This window comes from Lycium barbarum, chromosome 12 (assembly GCF_019175385.1).
Source record: "Lycium barbarum isolate Lr01 chromosome 12, ASM1917538v2, whole genome shotgun sequence".
Classification (NCBI taxonomy): Eukaryota; Viridiplantae; Streptophyta; class Magnoliopsida; order Solanales; family Solanaceae; genus Lycium; species Lycium barbarum.
The window spans coordinates 81719249-81733496 of record NC_083348.1 but is presented as its reverse complement, the minus strand read 5'-3'; the positions used below and the strand labels follow the sequence as shown (position 1 = coordinate 81733496).

General features: G+C 34.8%; 1 protein-coding gene across 2 annotated transcripts; it reads right to left on the bottom strand.

Annotated features, from left to right (window-relative positions):
• Window positions 1-128: 128 nt before the first annotated feature.
• LOC132621380 (protein LIGHT-DEPENDENT SHORT HYPOCOTYLS 10-like) lies at window positions 129-7681 on the bottom strand. 2 transcript variants are annotated; one of them, XM_060335629.1, is made up of 2 exons: window positions 6998-7681; window positions 129-525 (listed from the first exon to the last, which is right to left on the bottom strand). In XM_060335629.1, exon 1 carries the CDS (start codon window positions 7574-7576, stop codon window positions 7004-7006), a length of 573 nt encoding a protein of 190 aa, XP_060191612.1. In that variant the 5' UTR covers window positions 7577-7681; the 3' UTR covers window positions 129-525; window positions 6998-7003. The 2 variants fall into 2 exon arrangements, with proteins under 2 accessions (XP_060191612.1, XP_060191611.1); XM_060335628.1 differs by having other exon boundaries at window positions 129-514; window positions 6998-7677.
• Window positions 7682-14248: the final 6567 nt, after the last annotated feature.

The following is a 14248-nucleotide window of genomic DNA, read 5'->3' as shown; positions in this document are numbered from 1 at the left end:
AGTCTTTCTTGACCATTTGGAATAAATCCTCTGCTGATACATACTACAGAGACACAAAAGGATTTAAAAGAAAAGAAAGGAAGAAAGAAGAATAACCTTTTAAGCAAAAAAACAAAAGAGACACTATATGTATAATATGGACTAAATAGTGGCTTACTTTATATAACCAAGTGCTGAAATACTACAACTATCATGACTACTGCAGTAATATAATTAATGCCCAGTGTAGCAGCTGGGGAGTAATTAATTTAATTTACAGCAGTAATTAAGCAGTGGAAAACTCGCTTCACAAATTTCCAAAAGATAGTTATTTCATTGACAGAAACTGATTATCTAGCTAAATTATTTAAGACTAATTAAGACTTCAGTATATATAACTTAATAACCTACTAATAAGAAATAAACCTAGCCAGCCAGCTAGCTAGCTAGTATTCATGAGCTAGATATTTGTCTTGTGGTAGGCAGCAACATCTTCTTATCTAAGATTCATCCGATTGTGACCACCCTAGTACATCTGCAATGAATCTGGTTAGCATAAACTAAGGATTATCCAGAAGAAAAGAATTAAAAACTTCAAGCACTTCGACATTAATTGAATGATTAAAATTATCCATGAAAAAGTAATGGTACATCAATGTTTGTTAGTCACTAATATAGCCTAGCTTTAGGGTTGCCTTTATATATGAATCAGTGGAATGGAATCTAGCTAGGTAGGTCAAGAACGTCTGCTCTATATGTCTATATAAGAGATCAGAGAAATGAAAAATGAGTAGGTTACATGCATATTGTTTCATCAATAATGAGATAAGTTTTCAGCTGTTAAGTTTTCAGCTGTTATGATATAAAGTAAAGAAATACTCCTATACTATACTACTCTAAGATTAATCTGCGGCAACTATTTATTCGCACCAAATGTCTACATACACTAAATAAGGAGTACTGTTAATTTACCTGGCTAAATGATAAATTGACAGGAGCATATGCATTAATTATTAACTATACGTAAGGTTTAGATGGTGGATGACTAGCCAAGTCCTTGTCAAATGAGATAAGCTATATCTATACAAATACTGGATATAGTTTGAAGAGTATTAACCTATTTAGGATTCATCTAAAACTGGTCAAGTCCTAGTCAAATAAATAAAAAATCTGTTGTGCACATCTGAAGCAATGAAGTAGAATATACTTTTCTTCTTCATCTCTTCACATTGAAGACATCTTTGGTTCTATAGATTCATAAATGTTTTTTTATAGTATCAGATTCTAGACACAACAACAACAACATCAACACCCAGTGAAATCCCACATCGTGGGGTCTGGGAAGGATAGAGTGTACGCAGACCTTACTCCTATCAAGGTAGGATGGCTATTTCCGAAAGACCCTCAGCTCAAGAAAAGCATAAAAGCATAAAAAAAGTCAGATAAGGCTAAGAGATTCAAAGCGATATGAAAATGAAATAATATAAAATAAAATAATGCAAGCGACACCGATACCACGGGATAATTAAAGCACAGAAAATAGCAAATTATAGCATAAATCGGAGCACAAGAAATTAAATTGCGATACTGCGACTACTAATAAGAACGGATAACGAGACTATCTACTAGCCTTCTACCCTAATTTGGGTCCTCCAAACCCTCCTATCTAAGGTCATGTCCTCGGTAAGCTGTAATTGCGCCATGTCGTGTCTAATTACCTCTCCCCAATACTTCTTCGACCTACACCTACCTCGTCTGAAACCATCCATGGCCAACCTCTCACACCTCCGCACTGGGGCATCTGTGTCTCTCCTCTTCACATGCCCAAACCATCTCAATCTCGCTTCTCGCATCTTGTCTTCCACCGAGGCCACCCCCACCTTATCCTGAATATCCTCATTCCTAATCCTATCACTCCTGGTGTGGCCACATCCTTCTCAACATTCTCATCTCGGCAACTTTCATAGTATCAAATTCTAGACTTCAGATAAAAATAATCCTCAAAAAGTACGTCTTTCACGAATACAACTAGTAGCTTTATCTCCCTCATCTTTGCACCAATTGATTGCACAAACCTTGCCATTTTGTGACAAATGACTCACTCGTTATACACCCTAAGACGACAAAGGTAAGATCACACCAAATCCCAAATTCGTTGAATGGGAAGAACAAAATATGCTTATTTGAAGTTGATCTCTAGAACAATAACAGAGGAGTCAGTTTTTCATTGTTGGTTGTTTGACTGCTAAACAAGCATAATAATATCTCAAGGATGAAAGCTAAATGATAGCGAGGACAAAGAAATCTTCTTGAAGCAATATTTACAAACCATTAAGCTGGGAACTAAACCGTGGAAGACTAGATTAAAGAATTTAGAGAAATTTGTGATAGGCTCACAGTTGTACTCAAACGGTTTGATGAAGATATATAGGTAGGTCATAAGTTTTGCAAGAGGACTTTGAAAAAAAATTATAAAACCCTAAGAACAATTATGCTAGGAGAATTCCGTTGGATACGTTTTGGATATGTTTGAAATGAGAGAAAAAGATTATGGACCTTAAAAGATTTAGAAATCGAATACAAGATGAAGAGCAACGTCTATGCTTTGGATTAAACCTGTATGGAAGCTCTAACGGTTGTATACTAGAAAGGGAACAGATCCAATCTAGCATTAAAGATTAAAATATCTAGTCAGTCCAAGAATTTTATGTTTTGCGTTCAAATAAATTTATCAATATTAATAGTTGGAATAAAATCTCTTTCGGGTGTGAAAATTTCAATTGAAAATAAGTTGTAAATAACTTCCCTAGCACCAATAAATTGGAAGATGTAGCCTTGAGGAAAATATATTCTGATTTATGGGAACACGCTTATGTTGCATCATCTCGTAACATAAAGTACTATGTTATTTTTATGAATGATTGCAATTTGTACAAGATTTACTTAACTTTTTCCTTAAAACGAAACTAATGTTTTTTGCAATATCTATGAATTTTGAAAAGCTCATAAAGAATCAATTTCCGAGAGGAAGATCAAAAGTTTTCAATGTGACGGAGGAGGTGAGTTTTAGTGGTCACAACTTTATAATTCATTTGAGTTTACCTTTTAACTTCCATCATTTAACTCAATGTGAAATTAAGAGGCAAATATCTTGTCTGTGATCATACTCCAAAACAAAATATTTGTGTCTATTGCTGAGCCTAGACTTACTTTTCTTTCAAATGCAAATTATTTCTCTTTGTTTCTAATGGTCTGAAACATTTATGAATGTAGCGTTTTTTATCAACAAATTGCCCTCTCCCACTTTAGACATGAATTTATTTGTAACTTACTGAAAGTTTTAATCTTAATCATTTGAATTTCAATCATTAAATTCGTTTATATTTTTATATTTGGATCTTAATCATTAGTGTTTGTGTCTTTTTTATGTTACAATCACTTAATATGTCTAAATAGACCCCAACGGTTAAGTTATGTAATATAATCTTAATATTATTCAGATTTCTATTCAATTTTTTTTTTTTTACAAAAATGACAGTTCACCAATTCAATCCATTCACACTACCACTAGTACAACCGACCACCATTATCAACTACCATAATTCACCATGCGCACCCAACCCGCTGTTAATCACGACAATCAACTGTCACCACCATTAGTCACCATATACAATCTTCACCGCCAACCACCATCCTCATCCACAATCACCATTGCATTCAGCGTCCGTCACCGTCCCTAGCCACCATCTATAATCATCACCACTAAACACCATATATATATTTTAAAATATTTTATTGATATATTATTAGATTAATTTAGTATTTTATTGAATCTTATATTTATTACTCCCTCTGGTTCAAAATAAGTGTCCACTTGACCTTTTTGTTTGTTTCAAAATAAGTGTGCCCTTACATAATTAAGAAGGAGTTAATTAAGTTCTTCCAGAGTTATCCCTGTTTAGATAAGTGAGGTATTATTTAGCTAAGGGGAGTTTAGTCAAATATCTTTTCTCTTTCTATAGAGGAGTCAGTATTTTCTAAAAGCGTGTGAAAAAGGCTAGGTGCACACTTATTTTAAACGAAAATAAATTTTATACATTGCAATATTGAAAAAACAAATAGTCTTAGTTATTTAGTATTCATTTTTAAAACAATATCATAATCCATATTTAGACATGTATTCAGATTCAGAAAATTAAAAGACCTGATTGTACTATTCTCGTTGTTTCAAATTAAGTTAAGTGAACCTATTTCCTTTTTAATGTGTTTAAGAAAAAAAAATGACCCTCTTTCTAGGTTAGAAAATAATTTAATTTAAACTCCATGTCTTATCTTTAGGGGCGTGCATTCGATTTTTTTGTACGGTTTCGGTTTTTTGGTGTTCAGTTTTTAAAAAGTACAATCCAATACGAACCAAAATAAGTTTGGTTTGGTTCGATTTTTCTCTTTCTACTTCGATTTTTTAGGTTTGGTTATTCGGTTGCGTCATATAGGACAATTAACATAATGAAATAGTTATATTTGAATGGTGAAAAAGAACTAGTAATATATAGAGAATGAGAAGTAATCATGTCAAATCTTTTAAAGACATTTTCTAATATAAATCGGGGGTAAAATTGTAAAATCACTATTTAAAAGTCTAGAAATACATGTCCATAAGCTAAAGGTTGAAAATGAGTCGTTTAAAATCAGGGTTATAACCTGTTTGGCCTAGCGGCTAAAAACTGCTTATTTTGAGAAGTGCTTTTCAAAAAGTGCTTTTGATGAGAATCAGTTTGTGTTGGGATAATTCATTTGAAAAGTATTTTTGTCTACTTTTAATAAGCAGATTGTGTTTGACTAATATTCTTAAAAAAGTGCTTTTGAGTGTCAGATTACGAAAAAGGACAAATATCAATAACGTTTACTATCAAAATTATTTTACAAATATAAATTATTTTAATATATCTATTATGAAAGACTTTAATTAAGTTTCTACTTAACTAATTAAATTTTAAAAGTAAATATTTTTTTTAATTAATATGATACATAAATAAATAAATATAAAATATTGATATAATATCAACACGATAATTTAAATATACTAAAATACTACAACCCAAATAAAATTCAAAATCATTCCACCAATTAAAATTCAACACAAAATAAGTAGAATCCTTCATACATCATGAGGATTCTCAATGATTTAATCCCTAATAGATTAATGAGGGGGATATACTTGGTAAATATGTAGTTACGATAAGGATATTTTTGTCTTGAAAAAAAATAATTTCTGCTTTTGCTTTTCTCAAGCACTCGAATTTTTCTGCTTCTCCCCAACTGCAGGAAAACTGCTTCTGCTTCTACTTAAAAGAAGTTTTACTAATTGGCCAAACACCTCAAGTATCTAAAAAAATGCTTTTTTCTCAAAAAAAAAAAAAAACGCTTTTAACCTTAAAACCGCTAGGCCAAATAGGCTCTAAGTCCTCTCCTCTCTTTTAATCATAGGCAAGCTAGTGCCAACTGAGAGTTGTAGGACTGAAGGAGGAAGGAACATGTACGCGTCTAATCTCACCTGTTTATGGTGTCTTAATTTGTGCAGTGATCTTGCGTAGTAAAAAATTAACTTACAAAGATATCAATAAATTAAGATCAATAATTTGAAAACAAAAAAAAAAACTTTAATGTTTATGCTTGTTAATGAACACCTTCTATATTGGAATTCAAAAGGGAAACAATTGATATATGAGGACGGACATCAGACATATATAGTGCCTTGCCTCTTCATAATCTGTGTAAGAATGACTAATCACGATTGCGGCAGAGTGATAAATACTTCTTAATCACTCTATGGTGATTTAGCGGAGGTTTTAGATTCGAGACCTTGGTATGGAGTCCCTTTTGTTAGGGAGTGTTTTACCCCCTAATTTGGGACTTTCCGGTGCTAACCTGAATCTAGTTGGATCACAATACGGGGTGCCATACACCGAAAAATAAAAACAATTTATGGAAGAATGGTGTGATTAGGCCGTTTACTTAGAAGTCCGAGTGAAAAGGTTTACTTGGAAATCAGAGGGAAAAATCGAAGTTTACAAAAGATCATATATCTTGAACATCTAGGATGCTCTTATCACAGGAGAAGATCATTAAAAGATCAAGAAGAAGCGAGAGACACTCCTTAGAAGGAGCATAACAAGCTACAAAAGGACTATACGTAGATCTAAAATATATTTTTCACCAACATATATGACTATTTACAGACAAATAATACCAAAAAGGCTAGACTGCTAGAACCTACGTACAAAAGGCAAGCATTATGTGTCTGCTTATACTATCTGTATATTCGTTTGGAACTTTTTGTAGTAATGATTATACATATGCTTGTTGGTGATGTACAGAAGATTCTATTAATTATATATAATTTAAATGGTCCAAGACAATATAAGTTTTGTTTCCACTTCAAAATTACTCCAACTCTATAGTAACATCACATGGTTTACTCATTAAGATTTAAGACACAAAATCACGTCAAATCTTTTAAGGGCCAAGAACTATTCCATGAAATTTATAAACTGGTTTTACATGATATGAGAGAGAGAGAGGAAGAAATATGAGAGAGATTTCTTATAAGGTTACTAGAATATGCACTATTCATACCCTATACTCCAAAGATTAGGAGTAATAAAAGAGAGGGGATTTTCTTATATCTACTATTCCTCAAATTCAATTGCTTCACTATGACCATAAAGATCAGGGTTTTAAGCACGGTTCTACGGATTTTCATGTTAAAAAATGAACTTGATAGTTACCCTATGGCAATCATAAATATGCCTTGTAATTACTAAATTTTCTAAATTCCCATAAAATTTTACTTTTCAAGAAGAAACTTCAAAGATTTAAGCAAATTACTTGATTCATTATGAGTTATAGTTTTATATGGATACTGTCGGGAGATATAAGTCAAAATTGAAGTAAAGCCTTATGATTTAACCAAAGGACGTATAATTTACCAGACTCTAGAGCAAATAAAAATACTTACCCATATTCAGGTAGCTTGCATCAAATTCTTGTGTTCATCAGCAGCAGCAGTAGCAGCAGCACCAATGGACTTAATTGAATTATTATTAAGCTTCCTTTTCTTCTTCTTCTTATAAGGAATCCCTCTTGCCTTAGCTTGACACTCCTTTACTTCTCTCAAATAAAGGCGAATCGCGCCATTCCCAAACGGATTATTCTCTGGCGACCCTCCGTTTTCTTCATAAGCAGCTCTAAGTCTCCCTATCAAAGCATCAAGGCTGCCCCAAGCCTGCCTTAGTGGGCAAGTACAAGGTGCTGGTGGATCAGGTTGTCCGAAAAACACGCACCCGTGTAAGTGAACCTTAGTCTTCCCAAACTGGTCCAGGTATCGAAGGAATTCTAGAACATGGTTGCAATTACACTGAGATAGTGCAACTGGTGGTCTCTGATTCTTCAAGTACTGTCCGAAAGTGTTCCAGTCTCGCCTTTTTTGTGACTCGTATCGACTCAACGGTGCAGGATTATTCTGCACCTGGTCACCGCTGGATCGTGAAGATCCAGCAGGCAGTTCCTTTGCCATGACTATAGCTGAAGGATTCATGATTTTTTTTTTCTTTTTTTTTTTTTTGGAAAGAAAATTAGATAGGAGGGTATTGAAGAAAGGAAAGAAAATGGAAGGGTGCAGTTTGTAGAAAAAAGATGGAAATTACATCCTATAGTCCACTGAGGAGACATGGGACCCTTAGTAGAGGTGCCTTTGTTCTTTCTTTTATTTTTTATTTTTGCTGATATTTTTTTAATTATCTCTCGTTTTCTTTCATTTTCATTCTTCCTTTTTAGTCATTATATTATCAGCACTAAACATGTACTGTTGAAATCTTAATCATTTGTTAAGGGTGAGTAGCATCATCCTTTCGAATTGTTCTAGTTTTTAATTAACACCACACACCACAAGTTATGGTACCCCTGACTTGTTAGTCCGTCCAATTCGCCTTGTACTAAAAAAAATCACATTTTTTCCATAGGAATTTTTTTTGCTTATGTTGAATAAAAAGTTACACTGAATCTGTGTCTGATGATATAATTATACTCTTGTTAAATTTTTGTGTAACTTAACAATTAACAGATCTCACTTTTATTTATTAAAGAATTAATTATATCTGTAACAAGTCTCGTCACATGTAAATTTCATTTTTTTAAAGGCCAAAAACGTGATCTTTTTTATAACGGTGACGGTGAGACTCGAACTCAAGACTTTTGATCAAAATTAAATTTGAAATTTGAAATCCAACTATTATAAAAGAACTTATAGGGCTTTGGAAGTGTTTTGGCCTTTGGGTATTATCTGTATGTTGAAAGTGAGGTTATCACAAGTCATCGTAACCCCCTTTTTCTTTTAAAAATTTCCTCTTCTTTTCACGTGTAAATAGAGACAAAAATAGCTCTGAATTTTGATATCAGGCTTCTTAGAATAATAGTACTACTCTTATTAAACTAAGGTTAGAAGGTTTAGTCAACTTAGTGAAGCTCTCTCGAAGAAAAGAAGATTTTAGAATATATACTTGTAAACTTTTACTTACCCATCATCGCTGCTTGTACAGGTATGGTCATTATGTCCAATGATGACTCCAGCTAGTAATTTCGTCGTTGAAGTCTAATTTTGCTCATTACATTTTTTGCCCAAGATTTACCTAAATAAACTAAAAGCTACAATTGATCATAAAAATACTTGTTTCTGACATGTTTTTGGGAATTCAAGCCCAAGGAGGCAAGTCTTTTTTGTGTTGATATATTTATTTATGAAATGACAAATATGCGTGTTATATTTGCAGACATGACATGACATGCATGCATACGCCCTTTGCCAAAGTATCATGAAATAATGCTAGAACATTAGATGCATAATAGTTTCCAAATATACGTATTGGTTAATGGTCACTATAAATTGATGAAATAATATTATGCTATTCCCACTTGTGTCTTCTCTTTAATAATTATGGTATCTGGCCAAGTTGCAAACATCTCAATTAATGTCAAGAGGTATCTATCTGCTACCAGCTCCTATCAGAACAGGTGTCGGTTAATTTTATCCATCAAGGTTTGGATGCACGGGAAGAAATTATCTAGCTAGTACTTTTGCTTCAAATAACCCGAACCTTATAAGTAATTCTCAATATATTTCATTAGCCACTTGATTACACCCTTGAATACATTCCCACTTTTATTTAACTTCGTCTTGAAAAAAGCCTTTCATAACAAATTCTTAAATCTATGTGGTTAATAATTTCTTACAGTACAAACAGGTAAAGTGATCCGAGAAATTGTAAAAGTTTCTCCATGAAATATTGAGATGTTAATATATTATTGGGTGTGCGAACAAAGTACCACATTGGTAGTTGAAAAGAAAAAAGAGCTACTTAATTATAAGGTGTTTGATACTCTTAATGGTGTGAGGTTTTTTGGGAAAACCCGTACGGGCTTAGCCCAAAGCGAACAATATCACATCATGTTAAGAGTATCTTTGGACCGTTTAGCCCAACAACTGGTATCAGAGCCAATGGCTTGGCGGGACGAGTATAAAGATGGGGAAGTGTGGCGTGGGGCCCGACTTAGTGCCTTTGCCCGTCTATGGGCCAGATGTGTGGTGGCACATAGACATGTTGAATCTCTGACCCGTGAACAGGGGCGGAGCTACCTGGTCCCGAGGGGTGTCAAGCGACACCCTTTCGCCGGAAAATTACGTTGTATAGGTATGTGAAATTCTGATTTTATACATATATGTATTACTATTAACACCTCTTGTAATAAGTTGAGGGCTTAGCCGAGTGGTTGAGGGGTGTCAAAGGTTTAGGCTAACAAGGTTGCGTGTTCGATCCCAGTTGGTGACATGCTTATTTTTTTTTACTTCAGTCATTGGCCTTTTTTAAAAATAAAAAAATTTGACACCCCTTAATAAATTTCCTGGCTCCGCCACTGCCCGTGAATTATGGTAATGAGCCATGTGGAGCTTAGTTCGAGGTGGACATTGTTGGGTGTGCGAACAAAGTACCACATTGGTAGCTGAAAAGAAAAAAGAGTTACTTATAAGGTGTTGGATTACGTATATCTACATCTTAGGGAGAAATATTTATGAAATGTGACTATAGTTTTATATTTACAAAACATAACATTACAAACCCTATACAAATTATGTAATTTAAAAAAAAAAAAATTAAAAAAAAAAAATAATTCTTTTAAAATATTTTTTTCGCTCAAAAATTTATGTATGAAAGTTGTATGAAATGTGTATATCTCGCTCAAGGAATAAAAAGTTCGCTCAAAATTTAGTGTATGAAAAATGTATGAAATGTGTATATCTCGTTCAAGGCTTACAAAATCTGCTCAAAATTGTGTGTATGAAAACAGTATGAAATTTGTATCTCGCTCAAATCTTAAAATTTCGCTCACATTTTCGTGCATAAAGTTTATGTTAGATTTCTATAAAATTAATACAACTACAACAACATTGTATATAACTTTGATACAACATTCAAGACTTAAAATAATCGCTCAAATTTTTGTGTATGAAATGTTTATATCTTGCTCAAGGCTTAAAAAGTTCGCTCAAATTTTATGTATGAAGAACATATGCATGTGTATATCTCGATCAAGGCTTAAACATTAAGCTCAAAATTTTATGCATGAGAATGGTATGAAATGTATATATCTCGCACAAGACTTAGAATTTCATTCACATTTTTCGTATATAAAGTTCATATTAGGTTTCTCGAAAATTAATACAACTACAACAACATTGTAACAACTTTCATACAATATTCAAGGCTTAAAGTTTTCGCTTACAATTTTGTGTATGAAAATTATATTAAAAATTTCGTTCACACATACACATTTCATACACAAAAATTTAAGGTAATTTTTTAAGCCTTTGAGCCAAAAACAAATTAGTTTTTTTTTTTAAATATAAAAATTATTTTTTAAAAAAATATATATAAATTTTTTTTTTTTTTAAAATATATGTTTTCTAAAAAAAAACAAAAAATATATGAAAATCCGTCATGTTTCGTAATATATCGTTATGTTTTGTAAATAAAGAAAACTATCATCACGTTTCGTAAATATTTCTCCTTAACATGTATATATATGTAGTTTTTTCTACTTTTAATGGTATGAGGCCTTTTGGAAAAATACTATGAATTTGGCTCAAAGCGAACAATATCACATGATATTAACAATATTTTTGGATCGTTTAGCCCAACAAGTATTCCTTTTCACTACTACCAACTAATTTGTGACTGAAATGGAGGGGCCCAGTAATTATTTGATTGTTGATCAGGTATTCGAAGTAGTAAACGCGTTTTGTTATTGTACCCTTATGGCTGCTTTCGGTACTAAGCTAAATTAGATTTCATTTATTAACAAAAACTAGTCTTCTAAGGCATCATGATTAAAGAATCACAAAACGTAGGGTTACGTAGAGAATGAAAGGGCCAAATATTGTATGAGTGTGCACAAACCTTGCTTTTTTTTTTTTTGGCGCGGATTGCCCTTTATTTGGGGTGGTCTTTAATTTTTGCCCTTCAAATTGGTGGTCTTTAAATTTTACCCCTCGTCTAATACTCCGAGGTTGTGGGTTCGAACCCAGCTCAGTTAAAAAAAAAAAAAATTCGCAAGGCAGAATTTTGCAAATCTGCTCAGCAAAATTCTGCCTTAAGACAAAATTTGGGTTGCTAGAATTTCTGCCCATGTAAATTCTGCCTGTGCAGGCCAAATTTTGCCTGGAGGACAAAATTTAAAGACCAACATTTTGAGGGGTAAAAATTAAAGACCACCCCAGCGAAGGGCAATCCTGCAAATTGCCCCCTTCCTTCTGTTTGGGGTCTGAAGAAGACATACAAACGAAGGCCAACAAATAAAACATAACAGGAAAATAGTAACATTATTAACAGTTAACGCAGTCATATTACGACAAAATATCAGGCACATTATTAGCTTCACTGAAGATATATTGCATAGGTTATTCTTCAAAATAATAAAGCAATAACCTTGGGAGTCAGATTCAACTACTAATTTCCTTGTGTGACTTTCTTGGAATAGGAAATATAGGATTATATAGAACGCCACATACAGTGAATAATACAAGCTAACAGAGACGACTCAATTCAATATCATAGGGTGTTAGTAATCGATTTTTGAAAAAAAATTGGTGCTCATAATTTAATTGATTGGAAATGTTATATGAAGGCGTGCCAAATTCAACCCCAAAAACTAGCTCATGAAGGGAGGATTGCTCAAATCTATATAAGAAGACCACTCGTCCTTTTTTATCCGATGTGAGACTCTTCAACAATAAAAGTATTTTAATTCTGACATATAATAACAAATGAGATATTAATTTAAAGTTGTTCACGCTATTGTGAATGAGAATCCTAGCACTAGTATTCTTGTTTGATGTCTTTGTATTGGGTAAAATCCGTGTCCGGACCAGTTTCTACAATCGGGAGCTCAGAGGGGCCGGGAAGGCCTCTACAGCTGGCATCCACTTTCACCTACTCGGGTCATATCAATGAACCTCGATCAGTGTGTTGTGGCAGAGACGCACGTGGGGATGCCGTCGGGTCACATCAGTCATCCGTTAGGGTTGAAAAGTCTTGTTTTGATTTCTATATAGATAGCTTATCATGTAAGCTAAGGAATCTCACCTCTCTTGTAACCCACCTCTTATTTTTTTCTCTTAGGCAATACACATCTGGGCACGCAGGTTTTCTTGGAATGTTTACCTATATTGCTTGATTTTATCATTTCTTAAGCTCGGTTCTTTCAATCTGATTCTGATAATCACCTATATTAATCCCCAAAAGGAGAGTTTCCGAGATTGGATACGACCTACTTGTCTTTAAACCCTTAAAATACAAATCTCTAACTGATTATCTGATTTCACCGGAAAACAGTTTGGCGCCGTCTGTAGGGATAGACAGTTATGGTGTTGTCCTGATTCGCAGTAGAAATTCTCCTTCCAAGAACTCTAGTAAAGTCATTACATGCAGATGTACATGTCTGAGGCAAGCGGTAACTTGAGTAGTATGCAGGGACCCGAGGACGCACAGATGCTGGTAAGGGGTATGAAGGACCTGGTGGAGGTACAGGTGTCGGAGCACGGGGAGGAACCCATTAGGGAGCATGGGAGCAGTGGAAGTGAGACACCGCATGGATAGCCTAGCGAGGAGCACATTCAGAAGAACGAGTCGAGCGCAATCTCAACCTGACGGGCAAAGACCTGCTCAAAAGACGGGTTCCTTGACGAGTGAAGTACTGATGGCCACACAGAAAATACAGGATGAGAGGATGCAACACGTGGAAAGAGCTATGACTGTTATGGCCAAACATACTAGGGCAGGGACTCTAACATTAAATTAGAGGCGGATAAAATCCCTACGACCCTACAAACTATAAAGGCCGAGGCAGCGAAAGAATGGTTGGATGCATCTATCGAGGAATTACTCAGGGTCGAAAGGGAAATGCATGAACGAATGGGCCAGATTCTAGGAGCCCCCTCTGTGATGAAAGGCGCGGGAGCCAGAAAGTATGGTATACTGCCATACCCGAAAAGCACAGCCCCCGCGCCCATTCCCTGAAAATTCAAAATGCCGGACATGCCTAACTACAATGGTACCACAGATCCTGAAGAGCATATAATGATGTTTGAAACAACCTTCACCGGGCACGACCTCAAGCAGCATGGGATCGAATCAGTCATGCTGAAAAAATTTAATCAGACGTCCGTAAAAGGAGCGCTCTCCTGGTATGCTCATTTACCCGAAAATTCTATTGACTCTTTTGCCGCTCTTGCGGACGCTTTCGTCAAAGCTCACGCGGGTGCCTGAAGGGTCGAAATGCACAAGCAGGATATGTTTGCTATAAAGCAGCGGGAGGATGAGTTGCTCCGAGGGTTCCTGGACAGGTCTCAAAGGGAGATAATGTTGTTGCCAGCTATCCCGGAGGAGTGGGCCGCGACCGTCGTCGCGGATGGTTTGAACTCGAGAAGCTCAGATGCATCCAGTAAATTAAAAGAAAGTTTGAGGGAATTCTTGGCCAAAACATGGAGCGAAATAAACCTCAGATATACACCTAAAATGCGCATTGAGGAAGATCAGAGGACGGCGGTTTCGATTGAAGTAGGCAGCCGTTTAGGAAAGAGACGGGACCTGGGTTTTGAAGGAAACGTCGCAAGTCATTGAGGACGGTTGATCCGTATGAAGCCTGCAGGCTTTCAGGT